Below are 22,452 nucleotides of genomic sequence, written 5' to 3'. Positions count from 1 at the left end.
GTCGTGGATCACTACGGGTTGCCAGGTTGCATTCTTCAATAACATTCTCAAAAAGGGGCTGCTCACTGAAACACAGAATGAGTTGGACAGCATAGTAGAGTCAAACACCAAACCCAGGTGTGAGATACAGGCCCACATAATTACATTATTACAGAGAGAAACAGGAAAAGGACAGGGAAAAACAGGAGTAAGCCCAGAGACACACCGCCAATTTGGTCCAACACAAATTGAAAAAGACCGCCCTTGAGGGGGCCACATTTGCCACAAATATACAAATTGTGCCGGTCTTGAAGGGGACTCCATCACAAAACCAGAGGGTTTCAACCCAGTTATAAAGGCAGAGGTGAGGGAGGTTGGCAGCAGCCGGACCTCAGAGAATGGTATTATTGCCACTGAATGGCCCACATGGTCGACCGATGCCACTTTAAAGCATATCATGAACAGAGTTTGATAAATCTGGCCCAGTCCCCGCAAAATCACCATCCTCAAGACCAAGCACAAGGAAACCCAAATGCCCCTTACGCTCAGTTGCAGGGAGGTAAGACAGCCACTGCGTCTCTGCAGCAGGGATCGGGTGTTTGGTCCAAAAGGTGGCAACAGCAGCAACAGACAGTGACCCCAAACCAACAAGGACCAAAGCAGGGAGGGTTAACGGTCTGGGGAGGCAGTGCATTTACACAATCACAAAACCCACCTACACAGTAAGCTCAAATTCCCAATTTGAAACCTCCACTTCACACACACTTCAAAACTCCTTTTTAAAAATAATGGCTAGTAGGGCAACATTAAGAATTCAAGCCTTTACTTGTGTTTGGGAAACTCAGGGCTGCTGTACGTTTTGTCGATCGGGAATCCGAACTAGAGTCCGCTATTTGGGTGCCTGCAGGGGTCCTAGGCCCCACTCTGCTGCTGGTCCTTCAGGAGTGGGGGGGTTTGGGTGTGGCAGAAGGGGAAAAGTGGGAGGGGGGTTGCGGGCTACACCACAGGGGGAGGGCAGTTTGACAAGGGGCAGGGTGGCTCCCCACTTCCCAGCATAGAAAGCAGGCACCCAGGTCCCCTCACCCAAGTCCAATTGAGACGGGTTCCAATGACCAAGCCGAAAGGATCCCATTCTCAGGCTCCTAGCCTGAGACCCAGATTTCTAAATGGAGCGTAGCCCTAACAACATTGCCCAAAAAGCCAGCAGCCTCCAGGCCAAAGGAGGCCCATTTTCAGTTCCAAAACGAAGCATTGTTCCAGAACGGGAGTCAGGTTTATCGTACACTTGGGATGACGAAGACTCAGTGTTGGGCCTGGTCATTTTTTCAGAGTTATCCCAGAACTTTTTGCCTTCGTCCTGTATTTTTTCTGACCTGTTTTTGTTTGTTTTATGACCCTGGGAACTTTACCACTGCTGATTAGTGCTAAAGTGCATGTGCTCTCTCCTGTGAACTTGGTGATTGGTCTATACCTGCTTTGCATATTGAATTTACCTGTAAGTCCCTTGTACAGTGGTATCTTATATACTCAGGGCCTGTAAATTAAATGCTACCGGTGGGCCAGCAGCACTGCTTTCGCCACCCACAGAAATAGCCTTTCAAACCAGTCTCAAGCCGCTGCCGGGCCTGCGTGTGCAGTTGACTACCACAGTAAAGTGGTATTTAGAGTGTTTGCCAAGTCTGAAACTCCCCTTTTACTTTATACAGGTCACCCCTACAGTAGGCCGTAGGTAGCCCGATGGGCAGGGTGTTGTGTAGGTAAAAGGTAGGACATGTGCCTTTGTTCTGTGGCAAGTCCTAGTAGTGACAAACAGCCTATTTGGTTTCTCACTGCTGTAAGTTGGCTCCTCTCATGGGTTTGCATTGGGAATTCCCCGATATGTGTGTCAGTGGTAATTTCTGTTATGAAAGGGGGAGCGTTGCCATGTTTGGTATGTTTGCAATAATGGTGTAAAATCCTGCTTATTGGTGAAAACTGATTTTTTATTGCTACTTTAGAAATGCCACTTTTAGAAGTGGGCATTTCTGTGTGCTTATGGCTCTTTGTGCTTTGCAGCCTGACTACAATCAACGTCTGGTTTAGACTGACAGGGGCCTGTTCTGTGCATTCACTCTAGACACTCTCAAGGGGGATAGAAGTGTGTCCTGCCTTTCCTGAGTGACTCATAGCCAGGCTGAATAGTCCTGGTCTGCATTTAGAGTGGTGGGAGGAGTTGCCACCTGCACCTGAATAGGGCTCGCCTGCCTTTCACAATGCTGTCTCCGCCCGCTTGTAGTGTGTCTGAAGCCAGGGTTGGGGATTGAATGGGGGTGTTGTGCACTTCTAAACTTTGTTTGAAGTAGCCCCAGCACAAAAACTTTGTGAGTATAAGTACAGGGGCTGTGACCCCATGATTTTAGACTGCATGGACTTGTAACCAGACGCTGCTGGTGCTTTAAATTGCCCATTGCAAGGAGGAACTGTTCTGCTGCCAGGAAGGATCACTATTTGGACTACTTGCTTTGCTGGGTTGGCCTGCTGCTCGCTGATAGCTGGGCTGCAGTAAGGACTACCACTTTGTACTGCCTTACGTACTGGTCTGTGGCCTATTTCACTGTCCGAGCGACCCCAGTGTTCTCCAGGTACTGGGTGGCTCCCTCCCTGATCTTCCTGAGGACTTTAAGGATTCAACTGGACCTGTGTGTGCCGAGTGCTTTCACCCCTCAGGGGAATTCGTGTGCCAGGCATGTGCTGCTCAATCCGTTCAGTACCCACTCTTTACGGGCCAAGGTTTTGGGGTTCTTAACGAAAGTAGCCGCTACCCGCTTGTCGGCTGGGCTCAGGGTACCGTGAATGGAGTATCCATTTTGTTGTTGTTCCCTGCGGAGGCCATCCTGCAGTTGGTGATGCTGTATGTAACCTAGTCTCTCACGGAGGTGCAGGTAGAGCCCGCTCCCTTGGAGAGAGAAGTTGTCAGGGTCAGCACAGGCAGAAGGGCATTCCAGTTGAGCTGACCGCTGGGGTGTGTTTCAGGACACCACTCTCCAGCTGCACTGAAGAGCGAGACCTCCCCAGGCTGCAGGGGCGGTGATCGACTGAGGTTTCGCTCTGTATTGTGGCCGATCCTGACCCCGATGGGAGCCGAGGGGTGAGAGAGCAAAAGGCTCTACTCTGAAGATGGCGGGTTCTCCGGTGAGGCCCTGCGCCACAATGTTGAGCTACCTGGAACCGCCACAGTTGCCGTCCCGGACCCGAAGGACCACGGCTGACACTCCGGGCTGACCCCATGGTGCCCCTGAGCCATAAGGCTTGTTCATCAGTGCTGTGATTCCCCTAGTGCGAGAGCCCGCTGTGTCAGTAGCTGCTAGACACCAGTCATTGCAGCAGACCCAGGGGGGTCTCCCCTACCACAATAGGCTATGGGTGTGTGTGTCCCACCCTCCCCACAAGTTGGAAGACATCCCTGGGGCAGTGTTCAGGATTCCCCATAACGGGAGCATCCCCAAATGCGGTCCAGATCGGGAGTGGTAATTACCATATTCCCTGTTGTAGGTGGACAGGTAGCCCAAGGGCCTATGTGTAGAGAACAAGGACGCCGGATACCATATAATAGGAGTGAAGGTGCCGCTCTATGTGAGTTTATGGCATGGCTTCATAATTTCTATGCCATGGACGACTTATGGTGATCTGCTGTTTTTTCCTTATATTCTGTATTTACGTGTTCTGATATGGATGTATGATATTTTGATGCCTTCTACTGGCCAGAATAACTAGTACTGCAGGATATGTACAGTGATGGTGTAAGGTGATGTTTCCATCGTATTTTTATGATATTTATGTGACTGTGGTCTATGTGTTTTATATAGAATACAGGTGATATTTTTATGTAACCTTGTGTTGAGTCTCTTTTGTGGTGTGCTTAGTGTGTTCTCTGGTGTGTGTGTGCTGGCAAACGCTTTACACATTGCCTCTGGGATAGGCCTCCAACTGCTCTGCCAAGCTACCATGGGGGTGAGCAGGGGTTATCTTGGGTATGCAACTCACTTACCCTGACTAGAGTGGTGGGTTCTGCCTGGCTTAGGGGTATACCCTAGCCAACCATAAACACCATTTCTAACACCCCATACCGTCGATAGCACACAAACAGACTCCAACCGATCGCAAAGCACTGCATGGTGCCACGTCAGTAGGAGAGTTCACCAGAACAAGTCCTCGTCCCAGTCCATTACCCGTATCAGGGGAATTTCAACGAGCTCTGGCTTCGCACCAGACTCTCCATTCAGCAACAGTCTACCTCCTCCTTTGCAGGAAAGTGTTTTAAATATCCAAACCCTGCTCGTCGGGTCATGTCCATCCAAAATAAACAAAAGTAGCGTGTCCACAGTCAGGGATCGCAGGCCCAAAAATCCTGGTCAGAACATCGCCGGAAGGAAAGTGGGTGCAGGAAGGAGAAAGACCGCAAAATTCCAACACAGCTCCATGCGAGGTACTCAGAAATATGTACACTGCCGTAGCTGGCCTAGAGATCAGCAGACACACACAAGGCCTTACACACACCGTCTGGGGGAGTAAATAGCCCAATCTTGGGCACCGCCATCTCAGAAACACATGGAGGACGCGAGACAGCTCTCTGACCCGCCTCCGGTACACGACAATAGAAACAATCAAATAACATGGAAAACAAGGGAAACGCTCAAAAGATCAGTAAAATAAAGTTCAAAGCTAGCCCAAAAAGAACCCTCTATAAAAAGGGCATAGTCAAGACACCTGGTGCAGTTAAGGAGGGTCCCACTGCATGCCGCATACCGGGACTGGAGCGGTATACACGTGACCCCCGAGCACGTTGCATTGGCCAACACCTGACTGCGGCACGCTCCATATTAATACATCGCCCCGTGCACATGTAGGTCAAAAGCATCCCTGCATGCACACTAGGGAAGGTAGGATGTTGTAAGTCTAGCAACATACGTAAAATATTCATTAAAACAGCAGCGATCATTCACACGCTCATGAAGACCACCCCTTATCGAACATCCTTTCCTGTCATGGTGAGGGGGGAGAATTGATGACTTGTAAGTTTAGAATTAAGGCGATTCATAAATAAACGCCCTAGGTTTCAAAACTAGTAGAAAAAGTAGACACCCCGATTGGGGCCACCTTCCAGTGCCCCACTAAAATGCACATATGAATAGAAAAGCACACTCCTAAAAAGAAAGGCACAGGAATACCCCAAAACGACACATGATGATATACATAAGGATGCACATGTTTTCTATCTTAACCAATGAACAGTAGCTCTTATCCAACAGGTCCGCAATCGAGCCACCAAAGTGCTCCACCATTGCAGCGACTCACTACCACGATCCTAAACAAGACCCAAGTGTGCAAGTCAAAAACAATGAACTTTTTCAACAAACATTTTGAACTCTTCCAAAAGTAAAGAAACCCCGGATCACCAGAGCATTACAAACATCATTCCTGGGCCCATCCCCAAGACCTGCAACGTTCAACAAGTTCTGTATCATTGTACAATTGGATACCCTCGGTTACTGTGGGTGTGGCCGCATCCATACATTGCCAAAGATCTACCTGGTCAAATGGAGTCCACCCCGACATTTGCACAGCCTTTGTGCAGGGACCTCTCCCATGTCACTTATAATTACAACAAACCCAACACTAGCATCCCACAGGCACTACACAGTGCACTCTTACACAACACATGGTATCAGCACATGTCAGCTGTGGGTGCCCAGACATCAGCCATTTCATGTTACGTCTGTTCAATTATACTGCATGCAGTAAGGACAGACAGGCTTTACTTGTCCCAAGAGATAGGCCACGAAAAAGCGAAATGCCTTTTCCACCTGTACTTATGTAGAATTAGAGCCAAGATACCACCCAAGAGAGTAGCACCCCATAAAGTAGTGGTAAATCTTACCAGTTACAAGGCCAGTCCCGCAGCATTGCACCTCTTCACCGAGCCTATCGATATTCAAACAGAGCTAGGTAGGATGCACAGGAGGGGCACCATGGGGAGGACACTGTTTGGCCCGGAGCCTTTCCAGAAAAGAGATTCTTGGAAATAGCAAAGCCATTTCACCAGTGCATAAACACGTCCGCTCCCGCTGCAGTCTGTGGTGGCCCTTAGCGTGTCTGGGGCAGTCTTCTTTAATAACAGATGGACGCCAGATTTGGAGTTCCAGTGTAGAGCCACCGTGATGATACGAAGGGAAATGAGTCTCAGAGGGGAGGAATAAACACCAGCATAGATATCTCATGTCAGGAAATATGGGATACCGATACAGATAGGTACACGTGGTTGGAGGGGAAGGGGCATTGCTTAATTGTACAGAAAGTTACACTGTATTCCTTGTAATTCAGAGGTAAAGGAACAATTCCACTCAGCACAAATGAGAACTGTGGTGTAATACTACACATACCAGACATGCAATGGGGCACTTCCATGCTGATAGATACCTACTGGCAATGCAGTTAACTCGCCTACACCCAGCTTGTCCCCGTACAGAGAGGTCTATGCTTCCTCGTCACCATACACACCTCGAACCTCGTCATTCATGGAGAAGATCTGTCAGAGTTGTACCAACACGCGCTACAGAAGAAGACAACTCTGTTGCATCAGGCTTGAGAGAAAAGAACTGTGGAGTATTTTGTCTGGGCTCAGTTCAAGGATATTTTGGAGGAATGTAGACTGTTTTCTGACACATAAGTAAATGCCCACATCCTTCTTCATTGTGCAGATGTAAGCAAATGCATGCTGGTAGCAAATAACCACATGGGAAATGTTGAAAATGATTAACAATACTGAGCTCGAGCTTAATGCAATCAAGATACAACTAAGAGCTGTTCGCCTCATGGTGATGCAATATCAATTGTGTTGGAATTGATGACCACAATGGAATTAGGGGTGTGTGCCAAGATTGGTGCGTCCTGTTGCACATTTATCCCATTCAATGACATGGACAATGCTACTTTAACTCTTGCCATCCAAGCATTGCCCCATTTGCAAAGAGACAAGCGTCTCATTTGGTTTTTCTGGCTGCCAAGTGGCTGACTGGTTTGTGTACGTCATTGCTGACCATTCTCATGTTCATATTGTTTTGTGTGATTTCCTTCAAGTGGGGGTTTCCTGCTGTGCAGTCCTCAAACGGTAGAATGCAAGTAGCTAATGAAGTAGTGATAGTTAAAACTGAAGCACGACAAGCCCCTAATAATGTGACGGTCATGGAGTAAATTAAGTAGTTGAAATTCAACTAGAGGGGGGAATGTGAATATTGATGTCCATGTATGCAATGATACAGGTGTGCATAAAAACAAAATCGAATCACTGTTGTCGAAATCACCCGATATGAACCCTACAGCCCAGAATCAGAAATACATAGCCAGGCAGGCCCTGCGACCTAGGCCTGAGGCACCTGATTGACAGATCACAGGTGGGGTTACACATAAGCAGCTGAACAAATGAGCGAACAGGAAAAACCCAGATTAATGCCACAGAAAGGCAGAGACGGAGATTGGCCCCAACAAAGCACATATGGCAGGAGGAGCATGCGTTCCCAAAACACCATAAAGTTAGATGCCACATGAAGTTAGAACACTAGCCAATCAGGACAGAGCACACACAGGATAAGCAGTGTTCGCATGTTCCCCATGCCGGACATCTCTAAATGTTACACACAAGCCCTCATGTGTCCACACAAGGTCCAGACCCACCTGCATTTGTTATCATGTGGGAGTAATTTATGACTCCATGACTAGGCCAACATTCCTCTGGTGTTCCTGTCTTGCCAAACGCCACTGTCTTTGTTTTCGAAAGGTAAATTCATATTCGAGCAACAGCTCTCACTTTTTAGGTTGACCTGGAGATGGAAACAAAACAGGACAGCAGAACCACTCTTGATGGTGGCCACTCCATGCAGACATCCCACGTCAGTAGGTCTGTTTTGGTGGTGTTGGTGTCCGGGCTGCACACTAAACAAGCCTTGGTTGCTGCAGGTACCTTGGTTATTGGTGCTAGTCAGCTCCTAGGGGTCCTGGCATCTTCAAACCTGGTAAGGAACAGATCTGATCTCCTGGAGCATAGTGACCTCTTCCTGGGTGGCTACTCTATTGGCGTACCCAGTGGTCAGCAGCAGATCGGTGAACCGGATGTTTCGGTCGGTACCGGCAGGCTAAAGGGAAGTGGCTCCTCCAATTAAAGGGAGATGCTGGCTGGTTGGCGAAGAGCTGGCAGCCCTCTAAGGCTCTGGGAGGATGCACAGCTGCAGGCGAATCAGGTCTTTGCGACTGTTGGGACAGGAGCAGGCAGGCAGGGTTTGGCGTCAAAGTCCACAGTTCTCCCGTCCTCAGCTCTTCCCTGTATTCTTCTTTCAGTCAGTCGAATCTGAATTCCTGGTGTCTAGGGCCACCTAAATACTCATTTAGGGGTGTTAAGGGGAGTGAAGGGTAGTAGCCAATGGGATACTTACCCCTCACTACACCCCCTATATGACCACTTCCTGTAGATAGTGGGCATAACCCTGTCCCAGAGTTCCTAATTCCACCAAAAACAAGATGGTGGAATCCTTCTTAAGTGGAGTTCATCATGCAGCTCACCTTAGGGGTGTGACTAGCCTGGTGGTGCAATATGCTTACTTGCATAGCTAATTTCCCACCAGTCCTGGTGCCTAATGGGCTACAGGGCAGGTGGTGGCATTTGCAAGTCTGGGGGAAGAAAGGGTTGTGTATCAAAGGCGGCAGAGGCTTTGAAGCCCTATGCCTTGATATGCTAAATCACTAGCCATCCTGCTGAGGAGGTGTGAACACCTGCTTCCGGAGTAGGCATGGTTTGTGGCCTCAGAGAGCGTGGGCTCTCACCTGCAAGGAGTCCAAAACCCATCTGTGGTGGCAGACTGGTCGATAGCCAGCATACTAGACACTGGTAGGTTTTTCAGAGGGCACCTCAAAGGTGCCCTCTGTGTGCATGTCATAATAAATCTAGTACTGGCAACAGTACATATTTATTAAGACAAGGTGTTTGATACCAAACACCATAGATTTCAGTAAAGCCATCATGTAGCTGGGGAACTCTTAATGACCAGTGCCCAGTACATATACTTAAGTTGGCTTCCCTGTTCACTTGTACCATCTAGCAATTGAACTAGATAGAACAGGGGCATAGTTGCTCATGCAGATATGCCCCCATATGTAATATAATGCACCCTGCTTCAGGGCTACAAGGCCTGCTGTAAGGGTGACTTACATATATTACATGCAGTGACTTGGGCACAGCACACAGGGAGTGTGCAATGCCGTGTTTTCAAACATGGTTTGCACCATGTCAGGCAATCTGCAGTGGCAGCCTGCATGCAGTTTGCATGGGGGTCCCTTGGGGTGGCATTATACATGCAACAGCCCTGAGGGATCCTCTTTAGTATCCATGCCCTGAGTACCAGATGTACCACTTACTAAGGACTTACGAAGGTGCTAAAGGGTGTGCCAATTTGGTTAGAGTTAGACCATTTTACCTTGTTTTAGGGAAAAAGCACTGACACTGCAGCCTGGTTAGCAGGCTTCAGTGCACTGTCCGAGTCAAAATACAGCATCTAGTAGTTCTAATGGAGGCAAAAAGTTAGGGGACTACTGCATCAAAAGTCCAGCTTCCTACAAATGGCTGTAGAGCACAACTGCTAACTGAAAACTTGTCCTGGTGTTTATCACTGAAATACACTAGCAGAAACTGATAAGTCACTGGAAAAATTAGGCACATAAGGGGTGCCTAAAGAGTATATAGCCAAATGTTAAGTATTTTTTTGAAAGTCAGGATGTCCCTGAGAGAATGTGAAGAGAGAGGCAAGTTGTTCTAGATTCAGGAAGCTTGTTCAGCGCTAGACCCCATGCAACTCTGCGTTTCCAGAAACTATTTTAAATATAGCAATAAAAGGATAAGAGAACAGGATCCAACTGCTTCATCTGGGCCGATGGGATCTTAACTTTTCTTTTAAGGGCATCTCTTTCTTATTAATATTCTAAGACTATTTTTACATGACTGGACAAAATAAGGGACCCAAAACTACAGGAGACCTATTTCTTTAAAATATTTTCACTAAGAACCACAATGAAAATTATGTATTAATGTTGACATGACTCACTGGAACAATCTCAATGGTCTGTAGTGTCCCACTATTTAGTGCGATTGTTTCTGAATCACCAGAACAGGGGGAATCCATGGAAGCTGCAAACGAAGCAAGAAAAATATCAAAGTTAAAATACAATAGGACAGTTGTGAAGTGACAAACCAAGACTAGTGTTTTATAACGTATTAACATGTAGCAGGGCAGAAGAACCAGAATTTTAGGTACACATATTTGCAAAGCGCTCCAAATATGTGTTTGGTATAACAGAGTTAGCACAAAAGACAATTTTTGAGAAATGTAAGAGAAGTCTGAGATATGGCAAGGAACGTTCAGTGTCAAGTGTCCCAATGGGTTTCTATATTTCCTCTTTGTATGCCAAATCCATCGACGTATCTTAATCACTTAATTCTTCTATTCAAATTGTTTATAGTTTATATATGTTCCTCTACTTAACAATCGTTGCTTTAATTCATTCCTTAGGATACCCCCTGACGAAGGACCGCGAGTGGTCTGAAATGCATTGGGAAACTTAAATTGCACTGATATGCATGTGGAATCACAAATGCACTTTTGGAATACGTTTGATTAAACATATAATGACAAATGGATAGACCTAAAACTTGCGTAAGAGGTCTCATTCATTGAAGAACTAAGCGACTAAGATATGAGCAATGGATTTGACATACAAAGAGCAAATATAAAAACCAAATGGAACACTTGAGTAGTGCTTGAGGGGAAATGCTGTCCAGCTTCTGGACGAGTGGGAAACTGGTACTTTGTTATGTGCCTAGGATGAGTACGCAACACTCCACTAGCACACCATGAGTATGATAAACACTACAGGAAGTCAAAATAAACAGAAGTGCGCTGATATCAACAGTTGTGGGATACTAAAACTTGCCACAGATGCCTCACTTTATTAATATTCTCCAGGTGCGAGATTGGATCTAGAAATCTTACCACAATAAATGTGCTCCAGCTTGGTAAGGAGGCGTCATTCAGCCTCAAAGGCGACTCATCTGCCCAGGATATGATGACCTCACACCATGTAAGATGCTAACCAACATGCTGGTGCCAGATCCCGTTTCCCCCCTCCCCATAACCCATTAAGGTGTGCAGAGAGGAACCAAAAGAGAATATCGAAGGAAGTCAAGCAACACAGCCCTGGCCAGAAATTACTCCTTGTGTCCTTGAGCTGTGACGCAATATTATTTAGCACAAGTATGTAAATATGACCATGTGGCCACTTGGCAGATGTAACCCACCAGAATGCTTCCCTCTAGTGAGAGTCATGGATACAGCAATGATCCTGTTAGAGTGGGAAGGAATGTCACCCAGAGTCTTTCTTGGGCAAGGCATAGCATATTTTAATTCAAAGGGGAGCTCAACCTGAAATGGTGTGCTTGATCAACACCGTAAGACACTGTCCAGCCTATTCAGCCGTGTGTCAATCTATACAGACACTTCTCCTCTTTGGTAGGAGGAGGGAAGGACGGAAGAGCGTGGACTGGTCCACCTGAAAGGTAGATAACACTTTTGGTGAGAAAGATGGGCAGGTGTGAATGACCAGTTTATTTTGGTACAATACCATGAAAGGTGGATGGACCAACGGAGTCAAGAGTTTAAAAACCCTATGGGCCAAAGTCATTTCCACAAAGAGAACGGTTTTCAGAGTTAGAATTCGAGCCGAGCAACTATGTATTGGCCCTGCACAACAAGATTTCCTCAAGCAGGATGCTCTGTCAGGAAGGTCAGATCATTAAGTGCAGGCCTGTGTCAACAGACTGACTTAGCTGGCGAGGTTGGACACATTTTGAACCAGGCCACCATAATTCACCCAGTTAAGGCTCTGCTAAATATAACCAAGGGCTATGAAGACTAAGGCCAATGTTTTAATCTCCCTGGGAACAGAATTGTATGTTCAGTACTTCTGTGGCTGTACATACAACCACTGCAAAAGACATTTTTTTGTGGGGGGTCCTAAGTATGAATTCAACATCTGCTTCCCAAGGGTACTGTATGTTTTAAAATGGTCATCTTAGAGAGAGCCATACACGGTCCAAGATTTTTGAAGAAAACCTAGGTAAAAAGAGCTGTAGGAGTTGCACCCGGGATCAGCAATGAAGGGTGCAGAAAAGGAGTAATCAACATCAGTGTACAGGGGTGTCACAGTTAAGTGTTCTGGGTCCAGTCTGGCACCTGGGGTGATTCCCAAGCAATATCCATCAGACAAACAGGATAGGGCTTTATGAATGTGATCACAAATTTCACTAGGACTACCAAAACCTAACTGTACACAAAGCAGAGGCCTTGGCATCCAGGGGAAACTGCGCATCTCGGGCAAGGGAGCACGTTGGGGATTGAGAGGTGGGCTAGAGGATGGAGTATGTTAGGAAAAAAGGTGGGTGTCTGGGATGCAGATTGGGCATAGGAGAGGGCAGTGTGGAGGGAAGGGCATATTACACAACAATGAAAAATGGCTAGCTGCACTTAGTATGTGGATAAAGAGATTGGCAGAACATATTGTTTAATGATTCTACTGCTTTAAGTTGACCATTTTAAAAAATACTTACAAACACGAGTTATTTGTACTGGAATCTGCAGTGCTCCCACAGGACTCTGTGGTAAAACTGAATTCTCATCCAAGCGAGTGAGGCGAATCTGTACATGCTGGACCCCTGTATTCGAACTAGGGTTGTAGAATCCAGCTCCATATTTTTTATCTATGGTCAGTTGTCCTGGAAGATGATTTGGGGTTTCGTGCAGGTGTCGAAGTCCTTTGATTAGCACTGGTAAGAAAGTAACTCTGTTAACTTTCGAAAAAAGTACTATGCATAATTAAACAAGAAAGGAATATGAACTATTGTACAGAAAGACAGCCACAGAATGAAGCATGTTATCATATTATTTTCTCTGTTGTTAGATTCTAGATATCCTTTTGTCCCACAACAATTTCAATTCTGAGTTGGTACATACCCAAGCAGCATGGTATCATGCAAAGCTAGTAGGGTCAGGAATTACATAAGCCAAAGGAACAGCAACTATTTTTGTACTGCATTTTCAACAGTTTCCTCACCTTTAAAGAAAAACATTGCGTCCAGTAGAAGAATCGCAGGTGCGTGTTTACTTTAGGTTAACAGAAATGCGTATTTTTAGTGAAGTCTGACTTATTTTGTTATCTGAATCCTAGACGCACTATTTCCAAAGTAATGTACATTAGTAAGTAACACATACAATGAAACTCATGTAAAATGAATTATTAGTAACTTCTAAAATGTTTCAGTGTTCCCATTAAGATTCAGCCTTTGAGTGACAATGGTAGAGCACAAAAAAAAAATTGACCAGACCTTATTAAAATTTTACATTAGAGCAATAGAGCTGGAGCATTTCGGAATATTGTATACTAAATAAAGGCTGTCAGATATATATGTTGGAAGTTTCACTGGATGCACTGCTCTACCAATCAATATTCATGATTTGCTTCAGCAAATGAAAGAAAGTATTAGACTTTGCCTTTAGAATGTAGTGTCCTTGACATGCACAAAATCAAAAGACCAAAGAAATTACCTTTGGTAAAATTCTTTCTGTTGGACATACTGTCTATTGCAGACTCCTATTAACCATCCAGGGCTTCAGACTTTGAAACTGAAAATTTTGAAAGTGATGTCACAAATACATATACAATGTCTCAGTGCCAGGGTCACCAGTTCCATATAACATTTCTGTCCCCTCAGAGGCTAAGGAGAAGTCAGATGGTGCAAAAAAACTAAGGTATACACCAAATGTGCACAATTGCTAATACATGCTCAAGAGAGGGAGATGGTTGAGCATTAGGAAGCTGACATAGCTATCAGTCCAATCGGAATTATTTTTACCAAATGTAAATAACTTGCTGTTTTAATAGAATTCAGTTTAGGATTCCTTCTACAAACCTATCTTACAGCAACTCTCAAGGAGGAGGGAGAGAAGATTAATTGGAATTTACACCAGAAATACTTGTATAAATGCTCATTCAAATTAGAAATTAGATCTAGCCTGATCTTCCAGACAGTAGTATTTTGCAAAATAATGCATATGCCCAGATCACTGCTTCACAGATTGAAAACTATGCCAGCCTTGCTTAGGGGTGATCAAGTAAATTCAATCGGCCAAGTCACACAAAGGAGCTGTAGGGGCAGAGAACAGGTCATCCCCCACTCAGAAGTCTGTATACAATAAAGGACCTGTTCCCACAGTGAGCATTCAATTCATATAGCCATTATGGTTGTCATGTGATTTTAGACAAACTAGGAGCAAGTGTTGCAATATCATCAATGCTACTTCAAGGTATGGCTCACTAATTCAAAGAAGAGAAAGAGTATTCAAAACGAGATAGATAAAAGTTGTCTTTTTATCCAACAGTAATAAAATCTAAAACCACCCTCGTGTAGAAAAAGTGTAGGAAAGGAGTGATGGCGCCTCACGGTAGCAACACCATAGAGGATAAAGCAGGAAGGTACTCGCCTGCTACCTCAAGATCTCATCATCAGCTGCCACCACTCCGTAGAAAGGAAATGTGTGTGGGAAGGTGTGGACAAGGAAATGGGTAGTGACCCAACACGTAAAGGTTGCTAAAGTGTATAACAAAAGAGAGAAAAGTAGTGCAGAGAACCGTGCACCGTAATAGCCCCACAGTGTTTGTACACAGATTTGAGTTGGTTCACACTGGCTTTCTACTTTTTATTCTGTGCTGTGTGACCACTCATATATAAAATGCCGACATGTTTCATTGCCAATCGGAAAAAACTCACGGCAACTTCTTCAGGGCGTGGGGTATTGTCATTTCACCCTTTAGCCTTGCTTGATCAGTTAAAAACAGTTCTGTTGGACAAAAGACAAACAAACAAAACAACACATATCCAAAATATTTGGCTTCTGGTTCAAAGGCACCAATTACTGTGTATACCATTCCCAACCCGATGTCCCCCGAAAAATATTTACCGGGATGTCGCCCATCGGGGGCATACCTTTACCCTCGGGCTTATGTATGTGTCACAGCGGTCGCTTGTTCAGGGTGCATCCCCTCGACTCCTATCATGAGTCTGTAAGCATCCAGTGCAGGACACGGAGAAAGACATAATTCGAACAGATAGAGTTAACAGTTTTCTAGAGGAAACAGATGCTAATTTCCCTCCCTTCCCCGTGTGATGAATAGCTATTGCTCTATCTCTGAATCCATCCCTGTGTTGCTGTGTTGTAACTCTGCATGTATAGCTACTGCTTGGCCGGGGTTGCTGGCGGTTCATCTTGTGTTAAAAAGGTTCTCGTTTGAGGGTTCTATCCGCTATGTGGCGTGTTGTCCCTCCCATGTCTCGCTAATGGTGCGTCTTTTAGTACCTGCCGTATGGCTCATATTCAATGAGTCTACTTGTGTTATGATGATTCCACACTCCTAATTGAGATTTCAAGACCCTTGGTTTCCCGTAAAAGGTCTGTGCGTGCCCCCTTAAAAAGAGAAATTCCCCGACCTAGTCACGTTTACTATTGCGGGTGTCCCTTCGCCACTGCTCTAAGCCGCTTTTTACGCTGCTCCCTCAGTTTTTAAAAGAGAAGGGGGAGTAGTCGGACTCACCGGTATTCTGTCCGTGTCTGGCGTTCACTCAGCACTGCAGCAACGCAGCCGTTGTCAGCCGTGATTAAAAAGCGTAGCCTGCCCAGTCACGTGGGCCCTCCCTCTTACCAAGTGCTCCTCTAGACGGGGGACCTTCAGCCCGGGATGAGTGGGATAAACTGTCTAATACCAAGAAACGACAGATAAGGATAGCACTCCATGGAGCGCTCATGACTGAGTATCTAAGGGCAGGCGCAGCGCCAGCGAGTCTCTTGGTACGTATTGAACCGAAGATCTTTTTGGAGGACAAGAAATTCCGGGTGGACTGGAGCTACATAGCGAACAAGTGCACCCGGGATTGGCTTGTCTTGATAATCAGCACGGCCAAGAGGCTTAGTGATGAGCTCCTTAAAGAAATCCTGGAGCTAGAAGAAACATTGAAATCAGACACCACCATAACTGATGCGAAAGAACAACTAGCCAGAATTCAAGACGACCTTAGCGAATATCAAACATATATGGTCAGTGAAAAAATAAAAGGACTCAGACGCAACTTAGACAGATTCAGCCATGAATGGGCTTTTCCTTATGTGGAGGACCAATACTACCAACAAACTCAGCCACAACCCATGCCCACAACTAGAGGGAGAGGTGGTCGTAGACAAGGTAGAAGAACACCCAACAATTGGACGTTCGAAAATACAAGCAGTGAAGATGAGGAACCCATTGCCCAACCGTCGACCTCCAACCAACAGGTCAGATTCAATCCCCAGGAACCAACTAATGAGGACCTGGGAGCCCTGTTCAGGGTTTTTTTAGGACAGCAAACCCACAACCCTGGAAATCAAAGAGGGTCCAATTACAGAGGCCGGGGAAGGGGCCGGGCCCGCCAGAATCCCAACTCCAACTGGCAGCCCTTCTCCCCGAGGATCACACGCAGCAGGGGCAGAACCCCTCTATAACTGCGACTGAGAACAACATAGTGGTCAACCTCTCAACACACCAACTCACAGATATGGAATTGGAAGTACTGAATAAAGGCCTAGGGTTCGTACCCACTCCCCGTCACGACGGGTTCCAACTTCGGGCAGATCTGTACGGCCTGATGAGAAAGATCAAGCTCAAAAAGTTTTTCCAAGGAAAGGAGCAGGAACAGGCATCCCTCTTTTCAACTAACTTACGGTGTCCCTCACATTTCTGTCCCCCTACGAGCTCAGTAGGCCCGGAAATAGTGGTGTTTGAGCAGAAGGTACTTCAAGACATCAGCCAGGTAGAACAGAATGTTCACACAGTGGCTCATAGTAATATGAGCATCCGAGATTGGCAAGCCTTAAAAAGTCTACAAAATAATCAAACTATCACCATCAAGCCAGCCGATAAAGGCGGGGCGGTGGTAGTAATGGACACTCAGGACTACGACGTCGAGGTGGCTAGGCTTCTGGGGAACCGCTGCAATTATCAACCTTTGGCGCGGGACCCCACTAATGATCTTCAGGCCACTATCATCAAATTGGTGACAGAGGCCAAAGAAAAGAAGTGGGTGACATATAAAGAAGCAGAGTTCCTGATCAATTTAAAACCTAGGATGCCAGCTTTTTATATTGTACCCAAAATTCACAAGCCCCAAAGACCCCCTCCTGGACGTCCAATAGTATCGGGCATCCAATCCCTTTTAGAACCACTGTCACAATTTGCGGATTTTTTCCTGAGGGAGTGTGTCATTTCCCAACCCTCGTACATCCAAGACACCACCGATGTCCTGAGAATCCTGGAGGATATAACATACGATCCCATGAATCAATTCCTTGTCACCATAGACATAGAATCATTATATACGAGTATCCCTCAGGAAGCTACGCTGGTGGCAGCAGCTCGCGCCCTGAGGGACTCTGAATGGTTCTATGATACTCCACAGACCTTTGTACTCCAGTGCATTGAGATCGCATTGACCAAAAACTTCTTCTCGTGCAAAGAACAGGTATACCTCCAGGTGTCGGGTACCTCGATGGGGGCTACTTTTGCTCCTAGTCTGGCCTGCATCTATGTAGACCAGTTCGAGGCGTACCACATTCATCCAGACACGAATCTCTTCCAGAAGAATATTGTTCTCTGGAAGAGATATATCGATGATGTCCTGTGTATATGGGAGGGCTCGGAGGAGAGTCTCACCGAGTTTCTCAACTGGTTGAACGGTCTTGATGCCTGCTTAAAATTCACTTGGGCGGTGAATAGAACATCAGCAGTGTACCTTGATCTGGATATACAGGCCGAGCACGACAAGCTCGTTACCAAAGTGCATCACAAAATAACTGATAAAAATTCCCTGCTTCACTACAGGTCATACCACCCAAGAGCACTTCGAGATAACTTACCTGTGGGCCAATTTTTAAGATATCGCCGGAATTGCTCCGACCTTCGCCAATACTCCGAACAGTCTAGCGTATTGGCTACCAAACTGGAGAACCGGGCGTATCCTAGGAAAGTAATCAGGCAGGCGAAAAAACGAGCATATAACACGCCACGTGCGGCTCTCCTGGAAAGAACGTCTAAACAAAAGGGCGAATGCATCCCTGTGGTGACCACTTTCGGCCCCTTATCCACCAAAATCAGGCAGATCATCCGCAGACACTGGCATCTGTTAAGCACTACGAGTATGCAAATGCCTCCTCCTCGCTTTGCATTTAAACGATCTGCAAATCTTCGCGATCAACTGGTACACACCAGACCCAAATCTGACCCACGGGAAAACAATATTCCGCAAGGACATTATCCGTGTGGGGGCTGTTCTGTATGTAAGCTTACAAGCACCACCAAAAGTGTCACTCTTGCAAATAATCGTTTATGGTATCTGAACAAATTCAGCAATTGTAACACAACCAACGTTATTTACAGATTGACCTGTCCTTGTGAGCTACACTACATTGGCCTTACCACAAGGAAGGTCAAAGTCAGGATTCAAGAACATCTGAGCACGTTGCGTGCAGGTAAACTGAGTACGAAACTAGTCCAACACTTCCAGCATCATAAACATGATCCCAAAGATGTACGTTGGATAGTACTAGAAAGAGTGATGGGAGATCAGTTTAACATGGAATCCAGACTAAGCAGCAAAGAAGCCCGTTGGATTTATCAGGAGGGTGTGGATCAGACTGGATTGAATGACTCCATTGAGTGGAATAAGGTATACATGTAATCATGTATCATTTATTCATGGTCATTCTTTCCCTAATGGTCAGTACAATTCCAGCCATTATGATTGGTGTATGAAGGCAAGAATAGCAAGAAAAATGTGGGGGCGGTAGATTGGATGAGATACCAGGATAACATTATGGGAAACCTAGGGGCATCAGGCATAACTGACACTGCTCATTGCAGCACTGTAAAATACAGTTTTGAGCTAGATTACACTCGATACAATAGTGTAACCATGCAACAAGGTGACAGGTATAAACAGAACCGGAGGTGAAGTTATGCCCTAATTGTTCATCTACGAGTCACATTTATATCAAAAAACGGGTGCTCAACAGCTCTTACAATGAGGTATTGATTACCTGTAGGGGCACATATTACCATTCCAAGATGGCGCGTTCTGTCGGCCCTGATATGGGCGGGACCGACAGCGGAGCCACGTGACTGGGCAGGCTACGCTTTTTAATCACGGCTGACAACGGCTGCGTTGCTGCAGTGCTGAGTGAACGCCAGACACGGACAGAATACCGGTGAGTCCGACTACTCCCCCTTCTCTTTTAAAAACTGAGGGAGCAGCGTAAAAAGCGGCTTAGACCAGTGGCGAAGGGACACCCGCAATAGTAAACGTGACTAGGTCGGGGAATTTCTCTTTTTAAGGGGGCACGCACAGACCTTTTACGGGAAACCAAGGGTCTTGAAATCTCAATTAGGAGTGTGGAATCATCATAACACAAGTAGACTCATTGAATATGAGCCATACGGCAGGTACTAAAAGACGCACCATTAGCGAGACATGGGAGGGACAACACGCCACATAGCGGATAGAACCCTCAAACGAGAACCTTTTTAACACAAGATGAACCGCCAGCAACCCCGGCCAAGCAGTAGCTATACATGCAGAGTTACAACACAGCAACACAGGGATGGATTCAGAGATAGAGCAATAGCTATTCATCACACGGGGAAGGGAGGGAAATTAGCATCTGTTTCCTCTAGAAAACTGTTAACTCTATCTGTTCGAATTATGTCTTTCTCCGTGTCCTGCACTGGATGCTTACAGACTCATGATAGGAGTCGAGGGGATGCACCCTGAACAAGCGACCGCTGTGACACATACATAAGCCCGAGGGTAAAGGTATGCCCCCGATGGGCGACATCCCGGTAAATATTTTTCGGGGGACATCGGGTTGGGAATGGTATACACAGTAATTGGTGCCTTTGAACCAGAAGCCAAATATTTTGGATATGTGTTGTTTTGTTTGTTTGTCTTTTGTCCAACAGAACTGTTTTTAACTGATCAAGCAAGGCTAAAGGGTGAAATGACAATACCCCACGCCCTGAAGAAGTTGCCGTGAGTTTTTTCCGATTGGCAATGAAACATGTCGGCATTTTATATATGAGTGGTCACACAGCACAGAATAAAAAGTAGAAAGCCAGTGTGAACCAACTCAAATCTGTGTACAAACACTGTGGGGCTATTACGGTGCACGGTTCTCTGCACTACTTTTCTCTCTTTTGTTATACACTTTAGCAACCTTTACGTGTTGGGTCACTACCCATTTCCTTGTCCACACCTTCCCACACACATTTCCTTTCTACGGAGTGGTGGCAGCTGATGATGAGATCTTGAGGTAGCAGGCGAGTACCTTCCTGCTTTATCCTCTATGGTGTTGCTACCGTGAGGCGCCATCACTCCTTTCCTACACTTTTTCTACACGAGGGTGGTTTTAGATTTTATTACTGTTGGATAAAAAGACAACTTTTATCTATCTCGTTTTGAATACTCTTTCTCTTCTTTGAATTAGTGAGCCATACCTTGAAGTAGCATTGATGATATTGCAACACTTGCTCCTAGTTTGTCTAAAATCACATGACAACCATAATGGCTATATGAATTGAATGCTCACTGTGGGAACAGGTCCTTTATTGTATACATAGTTTTCAATCGGAACAAAGTTATCCTGGAGCAAATCTTCCTGTTAACCCATAGGGCTGTCCAACAGAATATAGTGCTTTCCTATGCATCTTACCCATAAAACAGTCCCTCAAAACCTATAAAAAGATTATCTTCTAGCCTAAAACATGAAGATCTATAATGGATCAGAGCCCTCATTGGATCCAATCTAAATAACCTCTCCTCTTTAGAGGGATGAGGAAGAAGCCAAAATGATGGCATGGAAATCATCTAAGATACATGAAACTCTGAATCACGTGACCTTATGAAGGAATTAAGGTGTCACTCTAAGAGTAACTACCGGTTTCAAAAAACAGAAAAAAGAAGAGTAATTAGAAGATATTTCAATTCACTTACCCGTCTCGGCTAAAAGGAAAGCTGTTTTCGATGGAAGTAACTTCAAAGAGCATTACATTAAAATAAAAAAATTAAGACTATATCAGAGTCCCAATCAGGAAATACAAAGTTCTATGGTGAAAAACATGATTAATAGATCTTTAAGAATTTTTACAACTAATTGAACTTTAAGCAATAAAAGGCAAAACTCCTCAAAGACAAATAACTTAGTAGCCAGAGCTTCTAACTTCTTAAGCTTGCTAACAAGTGGCACCTTTGCAAAAGTATTGTATTTAAACTTCGAGGACAAAACCTGTACTACCAGGATCTCTAGAATAGCATACGAGGAAAGAAAAGGTGGGTCAAAAGGATTTGCCTTATACTTTCTCAAAGCTGCTCTTGCAACTGCAGGGGAGAATGTAGCTCTTTCCAACCTGCCTTAACAAGCAGGCGTGTTTACCCGCTAAAATCTTAATAAGTACATTGAACTCTTACGGGTCTCAGAGGGATGTCTTAATCATAAAGTGTCCAATCCGAATGGCATTTTGCAACTCCACCAATAAGCTTCATTTTGTATCGAAAGCTGGCAAAACACCTTGTTGAAGTCATCGTCTGGGTCTACTGGACTCCCAAAGGCCATACCATCTAAATCCGACCCAAAAGGTCTCCTGTCTAAAAACGTTCAGCATCTGAAGATATTCTGTTTATTTCACATATGAAACAACCCTAGTTTTGGCTTTGGGTGGGATCAAATACTTCATCTGTGTTGTAAATGATTCCACTGGTGCTGTAACCCACATCAAGACTAAAGTTGAAACTGGCACAGCTGATGAAGATGGCACTAAGATGCACCATCCAACTCTGAAGCAGATATTGTCGTGAGCAGAATCTCTGCAAGTTGCTAAGCCAGAGTGCAGGTTTTCGTCATGGATGTTACCAGAGACTCTACAACATGGTCTTCACCTTATGGCCCTGCATATATTCCAGCAATAGGTGCTTTTCAAAGAGGAAAACTTACCCCAGGACCTCTTCTGCTTTTTCTTCTCTTTATGAGATGACGAGGAGGAATGCTTCCTCTTATGGCATAGCTCCTTAGATCCACTATGAGATCTAATAAGATTTCAATGTGTTACTGGACTTCTCCAGAACAGAAGCCAAACTACAAATTCACCTCGCACTCTCAGATGGCTTTTGAGTGCATCTGAGAACGGGCTGTACATGAAGTCAAAAAATGTTTCAAGGCTAGGCACCAAAGACAGAGGTTTTCGGGTCCGTTGTCAACATCTGCTTCG

General features: G+C 45.4%; 1 protein-coding gene across 5 annotated transcripts in view; it reads right to left on the bottom strand.

The window, feature by feature from the left end:
* Positions 1 to 22,452, bottom strand: part of DMTF1 (cyclin D binding myb like transcription factor 1) — a 514,121-nt gene that overhangs the window by 208,396 nt on the left and 283,273 nt on the right. For all 5 annotated transcript variants that reach the window (XM_085652911.1, XM_085652914.1, XM_085652913.1 and 2 more), the window contains 2 exons: positions 12,665 to 12,880; positions 10,107 to 10,189 (listed from right to left, as the gene is read on the bottom strand). In XM_085652911.1, the coding sequence (XP_085509037.1) occupies positions 10,107 to 10,189; positions 12,665 to 12,880 (299 nt within the window). The remainder of the gene's footprint in view (positions 1 to 10,106; positions 10,190 to 12,664; positions 12,881 to 22,452) is intronic.

This window comes from Triturus cristatus, chromosome 4_1, assembly GCF_964204655.1.
Source record: "Triturus cristatus chromosome 4_1, aTriCri1.1, whole genome shotgun sequence".
Lineage (NCBI taxonomy): Eukaryota > Metazoa > Chordata > Amphibia > Caudata > Salamandridae > Triturus > Triturus cristatus.
Note: the sequence above shows the minus strand (reverse complement) of the source record. Positions and strands in the feature narration are given on the sequence as shown.